We start from the raw sequence: 23,830 nt of genomic DNA on the forward strand, positions 1-23,830 counted from the left end.
TGTCTGAAGACATACATGAGATAAGGTTTGCAAGGAAAAATAATCTTTTATTAGAACAACTGATACAGCTGGAAAAACCAGACAGGCTGAGAGGCACACATGCCTTTTGCCTTACTTATTGCTCCCTGTCTCTTGAAGACAGACTCCTGCACTCCAGTTTGGAAGACCAGTCATTGCTCAAGTGCATTTTGGGAACCTAATTAGGCTCTCCCTGATAGTGGGTAACTTTTATAAATGAACAGCACTACCATAATCTAGTGGCTATATTAGGACTTGGACATAGGATATTGTAGGTCATTTATCTTATTTGAAAGGAATTTAACTTGGATGCTCTGGTAAAGCTGCATCTTAGAGATGGATGCTTTCAGGTAAACAGCAGAGGGACCTAAAGGCTGCAGGACGCTTTTGATTGCTGAGAACTGATTTCTGGGTTAGGGAGCTGACTGCTTCATTGAAGCAGTGTCAGTGCTTCCACCCATTTTACTTCTGTTTTGTTGTCGTTCAGGTATTCACTGAATAAATATACTTCTGTTGGAAAACAAGTGGCTGAGTAAATAGCTTAAGTGAAGCTGAGAGTTCATGATCTACAATAGAATATATTAACAATATTTTAATATTGTTACTGAATCATAGTTATGGTTTTATAAGCCATTTACCTCAAACTCTAGGTAATTGTTGAACGGAACAGGAGGCTAAAAAAAGGAAGCATGAAGAGAATCTGAATCAAGGAAAAAGAGCAGCAAAACCCCCTTTTTTTTCAGTATGCCTTGCTAGAGCCCTTTTTGATATATCTGAATGAAAATAGTAAACAGCTCAACACACTTAAGGTATATGGAAAGGGAAACCATGCACGTGGTTGGCAAGCCCTTGTTTTTGCAGACGTGACTGGTTTCCTCATTTGCAGAATCATATTCACTGTGAACAAAGGCTTCCTGATTGTCATATGAACTTGACTAGAAAGCTCTCCTGCAGCTAAAGAGATATCAAATAGTAATATTTGTGCTCGTATAGCCAAAGGTGTGTGTATTGAATAGGTCTCGAGTCTGAATATAGCTACAGCCTCTTGTAAAAGCCAAATATAATTTTAAAATTACAGTGATAAATCAGTGCGATGTGTTTTGTCAATAACTGATGCTAGGTAAAATCAGATACAGCCTCTGAGTCTGAGATAAAAGATAAAGCCAGATGAAGCAGAGAAAATTGTATTCACCAAGAAAGGAAATTTCTTCTTACTTTTTTTTTTTTTTAAATGCAGAGTAGGAGGCAGCAGGAGGTTTTGTGTGTTAAAAACATATACATACCTAGGCATAGATCATTCACTCTGTATTTTAAATACAGGGCATTACAGGGTGTCCTGAGCTGTTGTTTAATGAATGAGTTGAAAGAAAGTTGTGGTTTGTGTCACAGCGCTGGTAGATGCTGTTGTGCAAGCCTTGCAGTGTGTAATGCATCGGAACAGTTTCTTCTTTCAGTTTGGATAAATAATGGCCATAGAAGTAAGTGCCTGGAGAACATTAAACAGTGTCTGTTCTTCCCATAATTACACACAAGTTCCCCAGTGGGTCTGACGTAACTGACTTTTAATAACTGGGCCTTATGCTTGGCTTCCTTCTCTCAAAATAAGGCTGCAACAGCAGGACACGTGTTGACCTTTTATCTTTTGGAAGACACAGAAACTGGAGGGGAGTTCACTGCTTGTCAGGAAGTCCTCCCTCCACCTTCCCAGGCAGAAAAGTGCTCAAGCAGCAATATGTAAATATTGGGTACTCACCTGGTGATCTCTCCATTTACCTTTTGGCTTTTATGCACACTGGCTGTTAAGGTTTGAAGTTTTGATGATCCCCCATAAGCTCTGTCTTTTTAAAACGAGATTGTCGCTCTTCCTGTAGTGTAACCATGGAAACAGACAGGGAACCCTTAAAGAAAGTGATCGAGCATGCTGTGCTAATTAATCCTACCCTTCAGTTTTCTTTCAGTTGAAGGATGTGGTTAAATAAATTTTGCATGAGTAAGCATATTTGGATGTGCAAAAGGGTATAAAATACGTAACAAATTTTCTTGCAGAAGGATATCTGAAAAAAAGAACCCTGGTAACTGTCATGTATTTGCATCTGGAGCATCAAAACAAGAAATGCAGTATCTTGTTAGTGTTTCACATATATTTTGATAGCATTCTTCTTAAACTGTAAATATATCTGAAAGATGAGGATATTTTTTCATGCCTTAAGTGTGATGAGACACATTTGCATTCATTATGAGTCTTAAGTGAAAGTGTTCGTAATTGCAAATGCCTTCTTTATGCAGAGCGTTATTCAGAAAAAGCAAACTTTGCTCCCTTCCTGAGAGAAAGCAGCTCCTCCGAGGCATTAGCCTAATTCAGGTCCTTTCAGTTCTGTACAGGCGGAGCGATTGACTGAACAGTGGGACTGTGCCAAATTTTCCTCTGCCAAATTTTAGCCTTTGTGAGTACTTCCCTCAGTTGTTCACTCCTGCTTTCCATTGGGCCATTTAGTTTCCAAAGTAGTGTATCTGCCTAACTAGGAAACAGTTGGCCACAACTTAAAACATATGGCCTGTACCCATAAACCTCTTAAACGCGGTGATGCTGTCTGATGCCAATATACGGCCTCAACTTGCTTTTACAAATTAAGATTTTGTTTATAACTTTCTCCATTCCAGTAATGATCCTCTTATAACTGAGAAACCCGATGTAGCAGCTACCCTCAAATGAGGCTTTCATGGTGTTTTGGGAGTGAAGAGCAGATTAAAGAAAAACATTTAGTTGTCCAACAGGCTTGGATTAGCCCAATAGGGCCATCCTTTGAAAATCGGGTGGATTTCAGTTAACCTGGCATGGATTAGAGGTGGAGGAGAGCTAGAAGCAGTGGGCTGAGGAAACAGGATGGGCGGCAGTCCCAGCAGGATGGGAGGACTAGTTCAATGCTGAACAGTCGCACAAGAGGAGGAAAGGTGTGCTTGGGCTGACTATAGCGCTTGCAAAGCTCCATCCTAGCCAGTAAAGTGGCAGAAACTGGCAGGCAAGCATGGATATTGTATTATTTGCAGTATGATTTCTGGTATGGGAAGTTGGGTACTCATTCCTCCCTACGTAGGAGATTTCTTGAGTGTGTGGATCAAAAACTGCATCATGGAGACCTGAGTTCATTTTTCACCCCACAAGCTCTAAAGATTTTTTGACAGTTGTCCCCAAATCACATGATGTTGCTGGCTTCTTAAAAATGCCTTTTCCCTGCCTGCCTATGCCTTTTATCCTATCAAAGCTAGGTAGAAGATTAGAAAGGAAATCGTTTGCAACCAAATTCAGTCTTCCTCAGGTAAGACTAAAGAGGGGCTCAGACAGGCAAAGAGATGGAGGCATTCACCATCCAGGCTTCTCAAATCCTTTCATAATTTTTATTTAGCTTAATAATAGTAGGTCCATATCCACAAATTCAGGGACTACTGTTTGAGTTTAGTCACAATGGGATACAGGTGCTCAGAAACTCAGACTCATTAATGTTTCTCTGGGCTAGGCATAAGAACTACTCACCAGTTAGAGCATTTGGTGGTTTCTGATCTCCTAGAAGCAAGAACATTAATCTGGAGGTGGAGGCACTGAAGCGTGTGTAATGTGACCTCTCCTCTGGCCTCTTTGGGGCTGTACCTGGCCAATCCTGAGTTGTCTGTGTGAGCCAAGTTATTTGTGAAGCTGGTGGTCAGGTGTACAAACATAAAAGACATGGAGGTCTGAAAACTTAAAAAAAAAAAAAAGGTTATTCATATTTGAAACATAATTTTTTTTAGAAGAAATTCTGGCATACAAGTTGAATTATTCTCCTGCAGTGGTCTAATTGCTATAATCAGCTGATAATGCAATCTACTGGCAAGATTTGCCATCATTACTATGGAGATATATTCACTGAGATTAACTGTTCTTAAATAGCTTCTTCAGTGTATTAAGAATAAAGGTGCAAAGGACTCTCATCTGCACTCTTACGTGAATTCTCATGTTGCATATTTCTTTCTGAGTGTATGATTTTGCTTTTTGGTTTCTGTAAGGGGTAAGATGTGACCTTCTGTTTTAGTAATTTCGTTTGTTTTACAGAAGGGAAATTGGTAGTTCTTTGTTTAGGAAGACACAAAACCCCCCAGTAGTGCATTCTCCTGATTTCCATTACTTGTGCCTGTCCCGTGTTCCCAGCAAGGGAGTGGATGGTCTCAAGGCAGAAACTAGGAGCAGATTATTTGTAGAAGGTGTTTGCAGGCCCATGATGGGAACAGTCACCATAGCGCTGAAAATCCTTTTCCATTTCCTGGAGAAGAGAGGCTTCTGTCAGAGAACCATTAGAAAAGTACGCTCTCTACTGCTGTTTTTAGCATAAGAGGGTCTCTCCTAAAATCTTTCCAATTTTACATGAGATAGATTATGGTTGTGTAGTAATGTGCATTATTTTAAATGACTGACAAGCTTAAAAGACAATTATTGTAAATAGTGCATCTTTAGCAGGCCACAGATTTCATTGAAATAATTTCTGCTTCTGAGATTGGTGCACTGCCGATATACACTTGTTGAGAGGGAAGCATTCTGCACACATTTTCTGATATATTACTGCAATATTAATATTTATTTGAATGGTAGTGTGTAAGTGTGTCTACTGCTTTCAAATATAAACTTGAATAAGCAGGCTGGGGTTTGCGGTGTAAACTGTGGAAGGTTTCCTTAGGTTCCCCTAAAAAAACAGATCTCATCTGTGGCACTGTTTGTCCGGGAGTTTCCTTTTCATTTCCTTTTTCTAAATAATATTCAAAGGAAAGACTGTTGATGCCTAAGGATGAGCAGTTAATGGAAACGAAAACCTTTGTTTATTTGTCTTTCATTTAGGTATACCACAATGTCTCTTTGCATCTCTCCTGGGCCTGTGGTTGTCATTATGAAAAGCATATTTTATTATTCCTTCATAATATTCACAGCTCTGTTTAACCAGGTACTAAATGATAGATGCTACCATGTTCTTTCATTAAGTAACTTATTGCAATACTAGAAGAAAAATACGCTTGCAACATGCCGTCGTGTTATGTGATGTGTGCTCATATATCATAACTATACAGCAAACTATTTATTTGTTTCGTTTGAATTAATTGATTTGTATTTACCCCACAGGTCTTGCAAGAGCTAAATCGGTTCCCAGCCATACATATTCCAATGAAGTGGTAACCCTATGGTACAGGCCTCCAGATGTCCTTCTGGGATCAACAGAATATTCTACTTGCCTTGACATGTGGTAAGTATAGAATCCTTACACAAGGCTCTATGTAGGTGCTTTAGCTCTGATTTTTTTAGACGTATAAAACAAATATGTAGCGAGATTAGTGGTACAGGTTAAAAAGCTTGTGTGTAGTCATCTGTGTGGTTCACTCAGTATCTCCCTAAAGGAGTCCCCCCTGCCACCCCACCAGCTGACAGCTGGTACTGGCTGTTGACACACCACTAGAAGAGCCATTGGTGCTTTGCAAGAGACTGAGTTTTTGCTTGACTTTTGTAGTCTTAATGTGGTACTTTGGTATGATACGGTACTTGTTTTGTGGAACATAGACTTTCACCTTGTCCAGCTGTAGCAAGGACAAAACCAGGATTCTCTGTGTGTGAGGATACAGCCTCAGTTCTTAATCTACTGTGCTTGTTAGCTGTAAATCAGTGTGTGACACATCACTGAATAGTTTTCTTTGAAACCTACAGATTTTATTTAGACCTGCAGATTTGAAAGGGCAGTTTGATGTGGACAATATATAGCACCTTTGATAACATCATTTAGTCTTGTGTTGAACAAAGAAGGTGTTTGGGTTTTTTGACTGTTAGAAACCAAGGTGGAGGTTTTTCGTTTATCCTGTTGGTTTTGAGGTCACAGGATCTCTGTAATCTGTACAAATTCTGTAATTAGTAAGAGCTTCAACTGTGTTAGTGGAAGCAATGCATGTTGATTCAAGAAACAGAAATGTAGAAAAAAGAAATTTTTCCTTACAAAGAAAGTCTCATGCTCTGGAAGACTTTTTTTTTTTTTTCTTTAATGTGTATTTGACTTTTTAAATCTATACAGCTCATTTCATTTGAGAAAAAAAAATACTGAGCAAGTTTCAGAAACATATAATGATTTCTTTTGTTTGCTGAAATATCTTTCTTTAACACAGGCAACCTAAATTTAGAATTACGATTATGTTAAAATCTAGAGGTAACTGTAAGATAAGGTTAAAAGAACCTTATGTTTTCATACGGTGGGTGAATAATATTTGTCAAGGTAATCTTGCAGCATAGTACTGAAACTGATGACCTAGCAGGAATATTTTTTTGCTGAGGAAGGGAACTAAGCATGACTAAGTTGTTTTTAGTCCTGTCGCTGAGATCAGAGAATGTAGGATGAAAAGCTGCATTTTCCCAAAAATCTCGTCTAGTTTTTCCCTGTAGCATTGTTAAGTCTTGACTCCTGGGGGCAGGAGTTGGAAGCTGCAGGATTGTTTCATTTGAAGGGGTTACGGAGTATAAATACTCGAATATCTAAAATGTTTAATATAACTGGGCCTCTGGCTGCTGTAGTTCCTTGAGCTGTAAAGGTAGGTGAACCAAGAGGCAGGAAAGGGACGGTGAACAAACTTCTCCAAATGTGAGCTTTGCGATGTTGCAACTACACCAGACAGGTAAAGGCAGCGTCTTCTGTATTTGTCTGGTTTTCTTCAAACCATTCTCCATCTCGCAGATCTAAAATAATTCACCCCTGCATCTCAGCTTCTCATCTATCCTAAAACTGTCCTGTTTTCCCAAAGATCAGATTCAACCTTGTGTCTTTACAAACTGTATGCAATCTCTGCATCCCATCTGCTTCTGATGTTTTGCAATCACCTCTTTTCCAAGATACACCTCTGACACTCTCAGCAAGAAGCTCAGCTTGCTTGGGGAGAGGCAGGACAACTGCACCAGATGATGGAAGTAGCTGGGAGACATAAATATTTTTTTCTGCTCATCATCTTATACTACAGTCTACATGTGTCCAGTTCTTGAGTCCCACATCTTTGTGTACATGTGTACCTACATGTCTCAATTTGTGAAGTACAAAGAGAATGAGAAAATATATGGAAATGACTAAAAAAAATTTTAAATGCTTTAATAAACTGCTGAAGAGTCCTCTGAAATGCTTTTTTAGTCAGAAGAGACGTTCGATTTTTTTTTTTTTTAATTTACCAATTAAAAAAATTATTGCACTTTGAAATGAAGGAGGTTGTTTTGTTTTGGTTTTTTTAAACTGAAGAAAGGATTTTAAAACATTTTTGATTCTCACTGAAACTTTTTCCACAAAGAAAAATGGTTCACTCAAAAGTTCAATAGCTTGTCAAAAATAGATCTGTTAAAATTCTATAATGATTTCACTAAAAGACCTATTAAAAAATCCAGTCAAACTATGAGGTGATACTGTGATAGAGATCAAATTAAGCCATGCAGCTAATAGAAGCATTTTAAACGTACTATAAATGCAGTCTTAGCATTTCCTTCATAATCATATGTTTATATTCAAATTACATGGACAGCAGGGAAGATCAAGGAAGGACTCAAAGTGCCGCTTCACCAATCTAGGTCATTATTTTGTTTCCTGACAAAAATGATGCAAGAGTATTGGGGAAGAACACAATAATTACATCTTCAATTATATCAATAAATGATGTCCTCTTGCACAGAGCATTTCATATGGGTCTAAAAAAGATCCAGGTACTCAGGGATGGAGGTGGTGAGTTCTGTTTCAAATTAAAAGTGAGGTCATACTGCTCTTGTACTAGATTTGTAGCCCTTACAAAATTTTTGCTGCCCTGTACAAACTGGAGAACTATGAAAAGCTTAGAAAAAAGCCCTAGTAATACAGTCTTTCACATGGCAGGGATTTATGTAGAGGCTCAGCTACTGCCACATCAGAAATCAGATTAGAGGAAATGTATATTGCGTGTGACAGAAGAGCTTTAGGTTTTTACTTCTGTGGTTTGCTGGGTTATCTGAGACAGTGCTTCCAGTTTGATTGCAAGAGGTGTAGTTGTACGTTAAGGTCACTCATGCTTATTTGGTGCATCTAACAGTGAGATCTGCTGGAGCACAGGCAGGCTTGGGGCTTTATTTATACAACAGTTGTACGTAGCTGGGTCATAATTACATTAAAATCACTTAGTGGCTTCCCAGAGTGGGAGGAAGGGAGATGCAGAGAAACCCACCTACCGTCAGATTCCAAGATAATTTGGTAATTTGTTATCAAAAGTGTGTTTGCAGCATTAGCATTTTTATGCAATTACTGGCATTATGTCCTTATGGCAGATAGTGTGTGCTCTCCTGTGTCCTTATTGATGAACCACATGATGACAAAACTAAGCAGCCACTTCACTAAATATTTAAATAATGTTGAGGTAGGAAGCACAGCTGTTTCTTCCATTTAGGAAAAAAAACCCAGACATGGGGCCTTTGCTATAGCCATGATAAATGACATTTCATGGTGATTCCCAAGGAACAGAAAGTGGGGCTCCTACTGAGGAGAAGGGCAGCTGCATGAAAAAAGAGTCCAAATATTAACCACTGGACAGTGGCTGGGAAGCAGGTGGCAGAGGCTGCGGCTATTTTTATACTTCATTTGCCAGTGGAGGGCATTAGGACAGTAACTAAAAGCTAATGATCCACATGCAATCTTACATTCTCCTGCATTCTTTTTTAAATAGCCACTGGCAATAAAATAATATTAATGAAGACATACATGCATTAGTGGTGTCAGGCTGGTGATGGAAATCAATGCGGTGGGCTTTGTGATTTACTGCTGACAGTGTTTGATACAGCAGCATTGTGTGAATGTATTATACTACCCACGACTGCATCAAAGAGTTGTGATAACGTTTGATATACCTTTTTCTTCCCTCTTGATGAGGACTTACTAGTAGCTAGGAAAATGGCTTTGCATTGCCTCTGGTGTAGCTCATCCTAATCCTTGAATTTTACAGTCCTTTGAAAGTCAATGCAAGGAAAATAAGCTTCAATACATAACGCGTTTATGTATTACTAAAACCCATATATAAGTAGTACAGAAACATAGGGAAAAAATCCCCAAATGAACCCATTCTATTTGTTCTTTACAGAAAGAATATAGTATTAGTAAATTAAGCAATTTAAACAGGTTATTAAATCCTTTTTGATTCTGGTAATGCATGTACTGCTGCATCTGGGTTGCTTACATCAAGAAGTCACTAGGGATGTTTTATTTTGAAGTGCAGCTGGCTTTAAACTGTGTTTGCTAACAGCTGGCGATTTTTTGCATATCCTGTTGTTTTGCTTTTAAAAAATACACTCTTAGTCACAGTTCAGGTAACCTAAGAAGTTATGGGCCATGATATATTTTAAATTCACTTTTATTAACTAACATCAGCTATGCTTAGTGCCGCGGAAGAAATCACTTAAAACTAGGCCAGTGAAATGTTATGAAATTGCTTATTAAATCTCTGTTACTTAACTTTGTAACATCTGGGTTGATATATGTGATTTAAAATCTGATCTTAATTTAGGGAAAGCTCTTCATACGGAGTTTTTCTATCCTATTATTAGAAAAATAAATGGTATTTTTCAGGAACACACCACTTTCCACACATAGCCTGCTCCGAGTGCAGATTTGAGTGCTCGCTGTAATTCCATGCATGCTTTCATGAATATTTGACCAATGAAGACCTACAACAGTAATTAAGATATTTATTAAGTAAAAATGGATCTTGTCTTAGACACAGGTGCACCAAATTATGTTTTTACACAGGGGACATTACAAAGGCATCTTTATCCTGTATCTGCTGTAAACAGTTTGCAGTGAGAGAAATCTGAGAGTCCCAGTACGCCCTGAAGAAATATTGCTTGGGATCCAAGAGAAAAAACAGCGTAGGGTAAATTAGTTCTTTTGCCCTTGACGTTCTTTGTGATTATGACTTCCACTCCAAAGAAATGCTAATCTGTAGGATTGGACATTAAGGTGAGGATATTGTGATAACTATCAAGGTATTGTTAATTAAACTTCTCTCGTTGTCAGTGAGTTCTTCAAAAGTTTTACCAACCGCTTATGATTTTTTACCAACAGCTTATGATTGGCAAATTCTCATAGGGTCGAATTCATAGAAACACTGTGTGTGAGGAAACTGTCTTGGTCTGTAGTTATTGGAAGGGCATTTCAGTTCGTGTCTAAAAACTACTTTTATCTATTTGGAACATCAGATTTACTATCACTTTTCCACTGCTAGAAATATGTTTAATGTGTGTCAGGAAAGTACCTTATAAAGGTATCTGGATCCAGAAAAGAAAACCAGGAAGAACATGTTCAACAGGAAAATATCTCATGGCAAAATGTTGCTCAAGTTTGAAGATTATTTTCTTGAGCTTTTTTTGGATTCTGCTTTTACAGAACAAATGAGTCTAATAGAAAGATTCTTGCAAAAAGGGATCATGTACATTTTAATCCTTAATGAATATACTATTTCTTAATATAGAAACTGAGCATTGCTACAGAGGGTTGTGTCACAAAACAAATTTCTGGAGCTTTTATTTCTAGGTAGTCAGTGACACAGGCAAGAACATGAGCACTCTGTTCACTTGTAATTACAATTGCTTCAAGACTGTAAAGAAATACTTTGAATTATCTTACTTTCAAGTAAATTATTTTTCATTCATTGCCTCTACTTTCTGCAGAAATTCTAATGTTGTTCTTTGTCATCATGGAAGGGAAATTTTGCTTCACTCATTACTTCTCATGTGCAAACTGTATTCTGTTTGCCTTACTGCCCCTATTCTTTGATCAGACTGCATCTCCCATCATATGTTACTTTTCACAGATCAAAGTAGAGTGGTCATGAAAGACAAATTCCAACCAAGTTCAGCATCTGTGGGTATTCTGGCAGTGTGCCACTGTAGAGTTAAATCAGATTTTGGCCAATTAAGGAGGCAAAAGTCCCTTACTTTTCATTCCTTTCCCCCAAAATTTGTTTTTGTAGTTCTGTTCATAAGCAGGATCATATAGGGACGTGACTTTTTTTTCCTGAATAAATCAGTCAAAATAAAAATCTCTGTGCCCTTCCAACATGTTGCATATTTATTACCATGATTTTATGGTAGAGGTTCCAGTATTACCTCCTGGTGACAAATCCATAAAAAACCAAGTAGTTGGGTTTTGAGAGGGGGGTGCGGGGTTTTGGGGGTGTTTTGGTGGGTTGTTTTTTTTTTTTTAAATTCTGATATATTTAACAGTACAAACTGCCTGTAGTTTGGGAAACTTGAATGAAAATTCTACTGTTCCTCTGAATTTCAGAAATCTCACCAGGAGGATTGCTGGAAGCAATTACTTGGTTTTCATAAAATGCCTTCCTGCTCTGAAGCCAAATCCTGCATGCTGAAAACAGGCTTCATGACCAGATAGAAACCTTATGTGAAGACCCAGTGTAGGTCTTCACTGTGAAGAACATCCTGAATGTTATCACCTGCACTGAGCCTGCCTTCTAAGGCAGATCTGTTCAGGGCACAAAGTTTAAACAGTTTAAAACATATATAGTAAGCATGTAGGCTTTCTATAGTCTTGATTTAAGTATGAACTAAAACTTGGTTTAGAAACAACTCCTCATTTCAGAATGTCTGTCTCTTTTATGGATCCATCAAGAAAAATCAGAATATTAACTGAAGGAAACAACGTTAATAATCTTTTATAGATTTTGCCTTACCAAAGCTTTTATGGTGGGTGTTTTTTTGTTTTTTTTTTTTTACTATTCAAGTACAGATAGGCTGGAGATTTCTCTTGTTGCAATAAGGATCTTTGTTACACAGAGACAGGAATGTGAGTTCTCAAACCAAAAATATAAACCCAACCCAACAGTAAGCAAGTTAATTTTAAGGGGATGCCCTCTTGAATTATAAAAGCTGTGCAGAAGAAAAAACGCAGTTTCCTCAGGCATCCAACTTCCTTTTTACAGGTTCATTTACTATGTCAATTCAAATGCAAGAGTAACTCATTTAGCTATGCGATTAACTCTTACTCCCTATAAGGCTGTATGGTGACAGCCAGAGTCCCAGAAAATTAAGCAGGACAATAGAAGAGCCGTAGTAGATGGTATGGCCACATATGGTCTCATCGATACATCAATAGGTTTAGTCACGCTTTTTGTCATCAGAGGGTAAGTCACCCATTTCAACATTAAATGGCTGTCACTTTTACTTCACAAGTGTCGTGGTTTAACCCCAGTCAGCAACTAAGCACCATGCAGCCGCTTGCTTACCCTCCCCCCATCCCTATGAGATGGGGGAGAGAATTGGAAAAAAAAGTAAAACCCGTGGGTTGAGATAAAAACAGTTTAATAGGACAGCAGAGGAAGAGAAAACAATAATAATTATAATAATAATAATGATCAAAACAACTGATGGACAATGCAATTGCTCACCACCCACTGACCGATGCCCAGCCAAGTCCCCGAGCAGCGATCGCTGCCCCCCTGGCCAGTGCTGCCCACCCCCCCCACCCCCCCCCACCCCCCCCCCAGTTTCTATACTGAGCATGACATCATATGGTATGGAATAGCCCTTTGGTCAGTTTGGGTCAGCTGTCCTGGCTGTGCCCCCTCCCAGCTTTTTGTGCACCTGGCAGAGCATGGGAAGCTAAAAAGTCCTTGACTAGGGTCAGCAGTACTTAGCCACAACTAAAACATCAGCGTGTTATCAACATTATTCTCATACTAAATCCAAAACACAGCACTATGCCAGCTACTAGGAAGAAAATTAACTCTATCCCAGCTGAAACCAGGACAGCAAGGTTATCCTATGCTGTTCCATTGGAAAGATCTCTGAACGAAGTTGCAGCATTTGGCTTGCTTATTCAAAATCAGAAGTCCTATTAAGTAGGAAAATCTGAATTGAATACACTGAAATATGTTAGGCTAAAGTTCTTTTGTCACAAATTATTTCTCAAGTGCTGCCTGAAAATGGCTTTGTATGCTGAGTGTGCACAAATTATACATAAATAACATACCCTTGGAGATGCATGCACATTAAAGCCAAGTTAATTTGTTGTATTTCATATTTCAAGAAGTAATCTCTGTGTCATAGAAACTAGAGATGGGAGTGATCTGTGAGAACATCTTATCCACCCTACTGTTAATGCAAGTCTGTTCCTTGAAGAATATTCTTAAGTGTTTCAGCTTGTCTGGTTTTACAGGACTGTAACTGGAGCCTCAAGTCCATTGTGAGGCTGGGGTGTAGCACAATTGTTAAGTGTATTTCTCTAACACTCACCCTAAAATTTTTATTTCCTAAAGGCATTCTGCTTTTTCTAGTTATACTATCTTGGATCTACCTACGGTTCTGGGAACCATTAAAATCCTAATCAGTTCTTCCCTGTCCTTCATTTTGCATAATTTTAAATACAGAGTCATCACGTTCTCCCTGTCCCTTGTGTTTTCTTGTAGCCAAGAATGACGTCGTTCTTTTAATTTTTCGTTATGAACCAGTTCTTCTGGCACGAAAATAATTTTTTGCTTTGCTCAAAAAATCTCTCTAACCTGTTTAATAATTTGTGAGGCCTACAGAAAACAGACTAAATTTGAAGGCCTTGTAGAAGCTTTATTTCTTTTCATGTTCAATGTGTGTGCACTTATTATATACTCAGTTTCTACTTGCTGTGAGCCAAAATTCACTGATACCGCTAAGATATCTACAATAGCATCCAGCCATCTCGAAGCCTTTATGTGCTATTATGGCTTTCTGGGTATTGCCTATCAGTTCAATGTAATACTTTTTTTACTATTGTTATTTTCTTTTTTTTTTAGTATTCATTTAATCTCCTCTTTCTATGGATTCTTCAATGTGCTGAACACCATAACCTTTGAAACCAAGCATAAGCTTGAGTTTCAAGTGGGCCAAAGGGAACAGCAGTCCTCAAGCTCAGACCTTGAAGGTTGTTTATGTTTCTCTCCTCAGTGTTTTTAATACCCTTTTGATTTTTGTATTAGTTGTTAATTTAACTCCAGTACTCTCTCACTCTCAGCTTGTGACTAAATGGAGTACTAGGTTACACAAGAGTCCAAAACAACACATAATAGGATTCTTCTTTCCAAGCAGGAAATTTTTCTTCAGTAGTGTTGTTTGCGTTCTTACTTGATTTTTGGCTCATACTTGTGTCAGACCCACTAAAAGTGGAAAATTTTGTAAATAGATCATGTGAAACAATATAACATTTGGCAAAATCTTCCTGTTGCCTTTACAGCATTTCTATCCAAACAGCTAACTGAAGTTTCTCTGCAGATAGCAGTACCTGCCCCCAAATGATACACTGGTTTAATCAAATGCCTGTTTTCTGCTTGCAAGAATAGAACTCTAATCCTCTTTTCTTTAGTCTAAATTCAGTTGGTTTATTTCTCATCTTAAATAAATGGCTTCTGACTGAAATCTTGAATTTTTCCTTGCCTGAGATCCTGATGCTGTTTATAAGTATTTGACTAAGATATATTGTGCCTATCTGTGCCTAATGAAGCACTAACAAGACTAAATGATGAATGGCAGTTTAATCAATTCACTTCATTCAGAAAACAGCAGAAGCATATGGAACATAAATTTTAACCTCTCTTTTATAAACATCTGAATTGTTCTAAAATTTGACCAGAACTGTGCTTTCCAAAGTTTTCCTCCACTTTTCAATGTCTAAGGAGAAACTTTGCTTAATATATCTATGCTTTGGGATGTAGAATTAGAAAATAGTGATGTATATTTAATTTACTTCTTCAAGAAATTTGACTATCAACTCTCATTGTCCTGGAACGTAAAATTATTTAATTATTCAGTACTGGTCAAAGCCTTCAGAGATGAGTAAAACATGGGTTGTCTGCCAATAGTCTTAGTTAAGTGGTATCTATAAATACTGAGCCCTGGCCTTAATGAAAATACGCAATCTATTTTCATTAAGGTGTTTTATTCTAGAACCACTTCTTCACCAATATGTGCACACATAGCCATAAAATTAAATGCTACTTGCTGAATGCATCATCACGATGCATAAGCAATGAAAAGGTATGTAATTACTACATGCCATATAATTTACTTCTAAAAACAAAGTTAAATTAGAGGTTGTTGCTGGGATTTTCTGACACAGAAACGCAACTCTCAATTTCAGGGAGAGGTGGTACTGTAGTTAGTTTTGCAAATTCCTGGTTCATTTTGGTATGTATTTTGGGTTATTGAATCGGCATTTGTTTTGGGTGAAGGGGTTTTTCTGTGTGGTTACTTACACAGACATGGTTATATAGCATACGTAGGTGTTCGCATGCGGAAGTTGTAGAAAAATGTATGTAGAAAAATGTAATTGAACAAGTTAAAATATATAATCAAATTCTGCATCCTGCTGGTAGCCAAGGGGGATGTTTTCTCTTAAAATTATTTTTGCTGAGGTAACAAGCAGCCCTTGAGCTCTCTCATCCAGAAAAGATGCAAATGGGAGTTTGTAATTTGTTTTGCTTTTCAGAGGCAGGAAGTCCAGAGGTTATCTGAAATTTGATTTACAGAGTCACAGAAAATTTCCTCAACTTTTGAGAGTCCATTCTTTGTTCTGTAGTTAGTATGACTCAGATACTTTTTCCCTCTGATTTCCCAGTACTTCTGCCAGCAGCTTAACTGAGTGGGATGAGGGGGACTCATGTGAAATGCCTTTTGTGAGAGACCAGGAACAGGAGCCATAATGCAGTAGCTGTCGCGGCAGGGAGAGGAGGGAGCCCATGGCTGCTCAGCCCACTGCAGCACCTCTCAGCCAGAGCTTCTGGGGGAAGGAGTCAGCAGCCCCCCAGAGCTATGGGCTTTGAGCTTCCTTCTTTTATGCTAGAAGAGGGGAGAAGAAAGCCCAAGCAAGCCCATCCCAGACCTCGTCCGCATCTGGGCAGTAGCTTAGTTCAGTGGCTGTGAGCAGCCACATGCCCTTTTTACTCATTTTTTCCCAGATTCTCCTCCCATGCCAAGTGCTTCCAGTGTGCCTCCATGCCATAGTGCTATCACCATTCAGCTTCTCCCAAGGGTGCTCTCTCACTGCCTTTCTCACATCCCCAGAATTTATTTGGGAGCATGAGTATGCTGCTTGGGAAGCACTGATACAAACAGAGAGCAGCTGCTGTGCCTTTATTGGTCTCAACAGCTACCATCCATATTCTAGCTACCTCTACACTTGCCTTAAAACACCTGAGAGGTATACATATGTATACATTGGTGTTAGTAAATGCATATGCTTGTCCTTCAGCCTGGCATTGATTTAAAAAAAAAAGAAAAATTATTTAATTACTGGTGATGGGTACGAAAGCACTGTTGCTGGCCATTTAGTCTGTAAGAAGTCTTTCTAATGTTGCATACTTTCTTTTCTCTTTTTTTTCCCTCTGTAGGGGAGTGGGTTGTATCTTTGTAGAAATGATTCAAGGGGTCGCTGCTTTTCCAGGAATGAAAGACATTCAAGATCAACTTGAAAGGATATTTCTGGTGAGTTCTTTATTGCTGAAGTAATGTGCCTAAGACAACAAAGGATTGATTAGTAAATGTTCACATATTCCTTTGTCTCAGGAATTAAATTACTGATAGAGGCAAGTATCAGTAGCCTAGTCCACAAGCTAGATCTGGTTTACTTGATATATTCTTGAAGACTGTGTAATAAGTTCAGATCCTGATTTTTTCAGTTAATATTTTTCAAATAATCTACAGAAAAGTTTTTATACAATTGTGGAAAAAAGCTTTCCGAATGCAAGGCAATGGAAACCCAGCCAGTTTGTCATCCTCACTTTGCAAGTGATCAACTCTGGTTGGTGCTCTATTAATATTACGCTACTATTGTAATGTCAGCGGCAAGTATTTTTTGTGACATAGACATATAAAGGAAAAATAAGGTAGGAAATGAGGTGAGAAACAGAATGGGAAATCAGAAATCCTGCTTATACTCAAGTTCAACAGGAGTCCTTGACTACTGGTTCCGCAGCCTGGTTGGGCCCTTCATAGGGTATATGGGTAGCTCATAGGCACTGATGACACATCCACATTGGGAGTGAAAGAAGAGGTAATTTGTATCAAGCGTAGACCATCATTTACACATTTTTCTTTTCAAGTTTGTAGGGATTTTTGTTTGTTTTGGTTTGGGTTTTAACTTGCTCTTTCTCCCATTGTGCTCTGGGTTCGGCAGTTCCCTCTCAAAAGGCCTAGGAACAACTTTTCTTGACTCCCCGATAAAGGGTTTCATTTACTCTGATGCCTGCTGGGAGCTGTGCTGTTGTGGAGTGGGTTTATTCAGGGAATCCACTGCTCACCCAGATAGTAGCCGAAGTGGCTCCTGGTACTGTGGGGTGGCCATTGGGGAAAGTATCGCAAGAGCAGCTTCTTCCCTCAACCTGGCAATCTCTGTTTTGCTTCTGACCACAAATTCAGAAGGGAAGCATGAGCATACCCTTGCTTTTAAAGGGTTTTTTGTTAGTAGCCATTTATTTCAAATGCAGAGGATTTATTTGGGATTCTTTTTTGGCCCATGAGGAGGGAAAGAAAGTCCTTCATAATGTGTTTATAAAATTTACATTCTTCATTTTACTCAGGCTTGCTTGTACTATATCTCTGTTGGGACATCAGGGAATTTAGCAACTGCTCTTAGAAGTGACTCAGAAAAAAAAAATCTCTAAAACAAGACCTTACTTGATTGTGATATAAAAATATCTTATTTTCTGTCAAATATTTTGTTTTTCTGCCTGCTTGGCTAATACCCTGAAAATTCTGTGCTATGGAAAAATAGCTGTGCCGCAATGTACACAAGGAGGAGCAGTTCTGTGACATGTCCAATTGCTTCGTTTGTTTGCCAGCTTGTGTATTTTAAGCTAGCAACTTCTGGGCCAGTTTTAGGGTTTTGCTTTCTTAAATTATTATGCTTCTCATTTATTGGGATGAAATTTCCCCCTTATTTATAGAACATGAAATTTTTAAAACAATAAATTCCTCTTTGGAGCTTAATCTCATTTGTTGTGGTAAAATCTTAGTGAGTGTTTTTGCTATGGAAATTAAGTAGACATCTAACAGCAAAAACCAGTGCTTAATGGGGCTTTTTGCACTGTATCATATGAGATCATATGATACAGTGCAAAAAGTGATAGTGACAGGTACATCATATAAACCTATTTTTATATGCCTTTTGTAAACCTTTTGTAGATTCCCATTTTCTTTTCTCTTCCCTATCTTTGCAATTATTTGTGTGTTAAAATGCCAACATAAATGCACCCCAGGATGAGTTTTGAGGCCTGCCAGTTTTTTTTAAATTCTGTTTTAAAACTGCAGCTGCAAAATATTGAGAACAGTGTTGGAATAACAAGGGATAATTTATTGATACTGTTTCTTTAATTTGCTCTTCTACAAACCTTCAAATAAAAAGATAAAATTTTGGACTGTATAGTTTTATGGTCCGTTGTAAATCAGAGTTAATTTTTAAATCCCAATTAATTAGGCTTTCTAATGGAAATGTCTAGTTAGCCTTAGCTAAATAGTTTCAGTGAGTGCCTTCCTAATGTACTCTAGGTATCATTAAGAATTTGTTATCTATTTGAAAGGTATAAAACGATGGATTATTCTTATTTGGTTTTGTATTTGAACCGAAGGGTTATATTCGTTCATTCTCCAGTGAATCATGTGTAGTGTGATAGTTAATAGCGCTGAAGTACAAAATTAATCAGGTTGTTACACCAGATAACTAATGCAATTAACTCCTACACAGTGAGCACTTACACAGCTGTGAAAGAAACAGATCAACAATAAAAGACTTTTATACAAAATCTTCCCATAGTTCACATTTTCAACCTCCAACAGTGATGGTTTCCTTGTAACAAAGGGTAGTCTTCTGCAAATGGTGTAAGGTACAGTCCACCTTCACAATAATCCTTTTGTTCTGCAGTCCTCTTCTAAAATACACAACATGCAACAAAAGGTATAGTAACCTGTGTCATATTTGTTGCCATTGTTATTAGTCATAGCTACATGTCCGTAGCACGTAATGGTCCAGGTTGCAGCTTGAGGCTTTTAGGGAATCAGTTACATTGTAGTAGGAAAGTCACAAAATGCTAAGAAATAATAATCAGGAAAAGTGAACAAAATTTAATATGAATAACAGTTTAAAATTCTTAAATGGCTGTTTGATTTACTATTGTATCATTTCCCATTATTATGTAAATGACATTAAAATATGTTGTATGTATGCTGTTCCAGTGATTATCAAGTGGATGTCAAAGAGAGATTCTCTAAATGCTTTTGCATATCTCTACCATTGGCATTCTTCACGTATCTACATAGCAAGAGTAGATGCAACCCAGCACACCACATATATTTCTTCCTCATTATGATTGATGTTTATTTATGATTAATAATGGCTTAATTAAGTGATTGTATATAATAGATTAAGAACAGAGATTGATCTTTCAGTTTTGTTTAAGAACTTTTCTCTTTAAGCTTGTGTTTCCTGACTTGTATTGGTTTAAACATTTGAGGGTTTTTAAATGGTAATGTACACTGATTCTCTGTTTCTGTTACAGCAGCTGTTTATAATAAGCATTCTCAGGTTCCATTACTGCGATAGGCCTCAATAAAATAGCAAGGGTTTATAAACCAGAATCTGTTCTCAGAATTGGACCAGCGCTTAGAGATGTTGATGAATGAGCAAGCTGCAAGTTGTTATTGTCACACTTTGGATCTGATAATATGAATTGTTTCTCCCACCTATACTTAAAAGTGTGAATAATCTCTCTTAAAAAAACAGTACTTACCAAAGAAAATGGAAATCACACATATAAGTAGGTTGCTTTTTCAAAGAGGTTTAACAGTGAATAAAATGTGTTTAATGCAGAGGTGATTTGGTTTAATCAGTATACTATTACATCTGTACTCCTACTTTTTTCCTACATACTGGAACTGGGGTTACTTTCTGGGTAGAACTGCATCATAGAAAATAAGAGAGAAAGGTGTAATTACAGCCTGTAAGAGCTAACAAGTCTTTTGCCTCAAAGTATCAAACTAGTGATGTGTCATCATCATTTCCAGCACAACTGAGAAGATCCAGCAAACTGTTTTGCCATTCTCTGAGACAAGCAGCTTGAGGTTTTGTTCCAAGGTGGTCTGATGGACCAATAATCTGATACAGTGATCTCAGCATTTCTGTTTAGTCTTGTAATACATGCGCAAGGCAGGATGAAGCTTTGATCACATACACATTGAACACTGAAACCATGGGAATAGAAAAAATATGTGAGGGAATCTGTTGAATCAAAATAAAACTACACAAAATTGGGAAATATCGTTTGTGCTTCTGATATGGAGTAGCTAAGATCTTTATTAGTAGTTTATTCCTGTTGATCATTTGTTAGCCTACATTTCTCTAGATGCAAACTTTGAGGTTTTCTGTATCAAGGAGAATCTGCCATCATAAATAAGCTTTAATTATGTCTAGAAGTAGAAGCAGCACCAAATACCTTCAAGCTAGCCCTGTACCAGGGAGAATTGACAGCTCCTTGGATCTGGTGATGCTCAGCATGAATTAGTTGAGTGTTAATGCTGATTACACTGAGAAGCCTGCAGTATGCCTGTGCATGCCTTACCCTGAGCCACAATGGAGGTACCAACTTGGTTACAGCTCTGAATTTGATATAAGGATGTGCTTTTATACTTGCTGTTCTTAACAGATTCAAACCAGATCAGAGTTGAATTTCTTGTCCTATCTTAATTTTTCTTCTGGAGAGAATTTTTTAAGTGGGAAGGTATTTCCATCTTTTCTACTTTACGTGAGGTTCCTGGGAGCCACTGTAGATCAAAGTGAATTTTCCTCCCAGGCTCCGAAGCCTTCCTGATAAGGGAATAATCTGTGCGTTGGCTGAACTTCAGTCTTGGTGCCAACTACACTGAAAATTACATTTCACTGCAAGAATAATGTACAAAGAGTTTTACTGATACTTTGTAGATCTCTGCACAGGCAGGACAACGGCATTTAAATGCTGTTTTATCTGTAAATGGGCATTCACTCCGCAAACACAGTTGCGGGATGCATGCGTGCTTCAGGTAATGTGGCACAGCGGGAGTGGGAGTTTGCAGCCAGAAGCTTCTGTCTTTCCTAACACACATATCGCAGAAAGCTGAGGACTCCTCTCTGGTATTGGATGCCGTTGCTCTGCTGGGTGCCATAATGCACAGTATTAAAAAGTAATTAAAAGAGAACAATATCAATTTGTTGAGTCCGGCAGCCTGGTATGCCAAAGGGCGACGCCAGAAACGCTAGCTTTCTGCATGGAGTTGTACAGCAAAGACTCACAAGAGTTTGCAATTTCAGATAGCTATGAAAAATGGCATTTTCCTTTAAATGGGAATGGAAGCATTACTTCTGTTATTGAAGATTTAAAAGGGTAGCAATATTTTCTCTTTTATTTGCATATATATACATCCATATGTATGACTACACGCCTAAGCTGTCTTGTATTGTATAACGCAGGCTAGTAGTGTTTCCTCTGCGACTCTAATGTTAACAGGCGTTTGTGAAGCTGTGGAGCTTTCTCCCTGTGGTTCTGTATCTGAAGGTTTGCTTTATGTCACTGATGTCCTCTAAAGCCTGAGATAATACATTTTAACAGGCCTCACTTTCATTTAAGCTTATCACGGCCCCGAAGGAACTGTGCTTTCTGGTACATTGCATTAATAACATCTTTTGGGAAGCTAGCAATGCTAAACCCAAGGGAGGAGTACTTTTAACTATTGGGTTTTGAAGTTCACCTGTGTAATGAGGTGTTTAGTAAAATTTACTGGTCTTTTATTCCTGTTTCATTATTCAATACATGTTTTTCTGTCACATGGTAAATATTTTGGCTCTGAAATACAGCTTGTTCATCTCTGATGGAATTAGATGTATTTGTGAGGCTGGACCTGAGCTGAAATTTTATTTTGTGTAGGCATGGTATCTATGGTGCGTTATATGTTGCAGATGATGAATCTGGTTGGAAAAAAAGTCTTCATCTTTGTAAAATAGATAGTTCTTGCTTAGAGGGGGGAAGTTTTCTATAAACAGCTTGTGTTTTCCTCCCATCTCTCTCCATTTTCCTCCCACCAATGACTTCATGAGGAAAACAAGGGGTTTTTTTGAAACTAATTAAGTATAAACCTGACTGCTGAGTTCTATCTTCTAGAACGCAGCATGTAAGTAGAATGAGAGAAGTGCAATGTATTATATCCTGCTAATGAATTTACCTCTGCCTTGCTTTCTTATAACAATACACAAAATATTTCACTTCAGCACCACTGAAATTAATCAAATAAATAGCAGGCTTCTTTACCTGTGGGTCTTCTCTTTGAAGTTGTTAGCACTTATTCAGTGTTTTATTGCAGTTGCCTGCAGCCTTTGCACTGATACCACTTTTACAAGGTTCCTTTCTGGGCTTCATGCCTTATGCCAAACTTCAAATGAAAGTAATTCTAAACTAGGCAAGTATGAGGTGAATTAACCTTTTAAATGATCTTTAAAAGACTAAATTTTCTATGTATTCGCACTTTGTTAAGGATTTTGGATTTTTTAAGAGTTCTTTTTAAGGAGTTTCAGCTCAGTTTTAGCTCTCTGACTGTGCTAGGTTGTCTTCTGAATCACTGCATGTGTAATCTTTTTCCCTTATAACAGGGCTCAGGGTATTTGATGCTAATTTGTGTTTACCTCTTATAAAGAGCTCCTGTCCTCACCATGTCTGAGTAGCCATAGTCTGTGGTGTTCTTTGCCTTATAGCATTAAATCGATACGGTATTGGGCGAACAAACTAGGCCTAGGATTTAAAAATAGGAATCTTGTACAAATGTAGGAAATTTTCTTGAGGAATATTACCTATGTGTGTCAGGAAAGGAGGCTTTAAAAATATTGAAGTTATATCTCTCACTCTGTTAACATTTCTTTTAGAAAAGGGGACACGTAACCTCCCATTCATGCATGTTTTAAGTCATAAAAATACCCAGCAGTATGTGATGGACACTTGCCAGGGGAACTACAGCTGGTAGCAGGAGGGAAGAAGAGGAGCAGAAAAAAAATAAATGAATGTGTAACCCCATCCTTGACTCTCAAGGGCTGGCTGGGCCTCAGGCCAGCCAGTCACACATCCTAATGCACATAGGTGTCATCTGCTTGCGAGAAGATGTTCCCGTCCAGCCGGCTGATTCTGAGCAAACCCTGAGCGTGGCTGGGATTGCAAGAGCTTGGCTTATTATCAGCTTGGTATTGCAAAACGTGAAGAGTAATTGGCTGTCAGAAAAAGAAAACTATTTAAGACATGGTTCAGTGGAAAACAACGTCTTTGTGGTTTTCTTTGGAATCAGAGTATTTCTTTAGTATCTCCCATATTTCAGTTGCTGAATGAGAAATGGGCTATAATTATGAAGAAGCGTTGTTTCTTTTCCAGGCTCGCCTCTGGCTTTCAAGAGGGTGGTTACAGGCAATACACTGCAAAAATGTGCTGAGACTCAGCTGGTGTAAATCAGTGCAGCTCTGTTTACTTACACTGGTGTACATCTTTGCAGGCACCTTCGTTGTTGGCCCCCCACACCACAGAAATAGATTTCCTCCCCCCGCCCCATGTAAAATCTCCTTCTGTACAGGTTGTGTCCACATGTGTTATAGAGCTGTAATTGCAGAAGTTTTTGCATGCAGGTGACACTGAACAGAAATGCAGTTGTAAGCAATTTGTGCATATTATAAACAGAGCTGAAGCCCATTCTGAACAAAAATGTTGGTCTGTTATCCAAAAA

General features: G+C 38.2%; 1 protein-coding gene across 3 annotated transcripts in view; it reads left to right on the forward strand.

The window, feature by feature from the left end:
• The window catches only part of CDK14 (cyclin dependent kinase 14), a 258,581-nt gene that overhangs the window by 179,538 nt on the left and 55,213 nt on the right, over positions 1 to 23,830 (forward strand). For all 3 annotated transcript variants that reach the window (XM_075705351.1, XM_075705350.1, XM_075705349.1), the window contains 2 exons: positions 5,162 to 5,282; positions 16,441 to 16,534. In XM_075705351.1, the coding sequence (XP_075561466.1) occupies positions 5,162 to 5,282; positions 16,441 to 16,534 (215 nt within the window). The remainder of the gene's footprint in view (positions 1 to 5,161; positions 5,283 to 16,440; positions 16,535 to 23,830) is intronic.

Source organism: Pelecanus crispus, chromosome 2, assembly GCF_030463565.1.
Source record: "Pelecanus crispus isolate bPelCri1 chromosome 2, bPelCri1.pri, whole genome shotgun sequence".
NCBI lineage: Eukaryota > Metazoa > Chordata > Aves > Pelecaniformes > Pelecanidae > Pelecanus > Pelecanus crispus.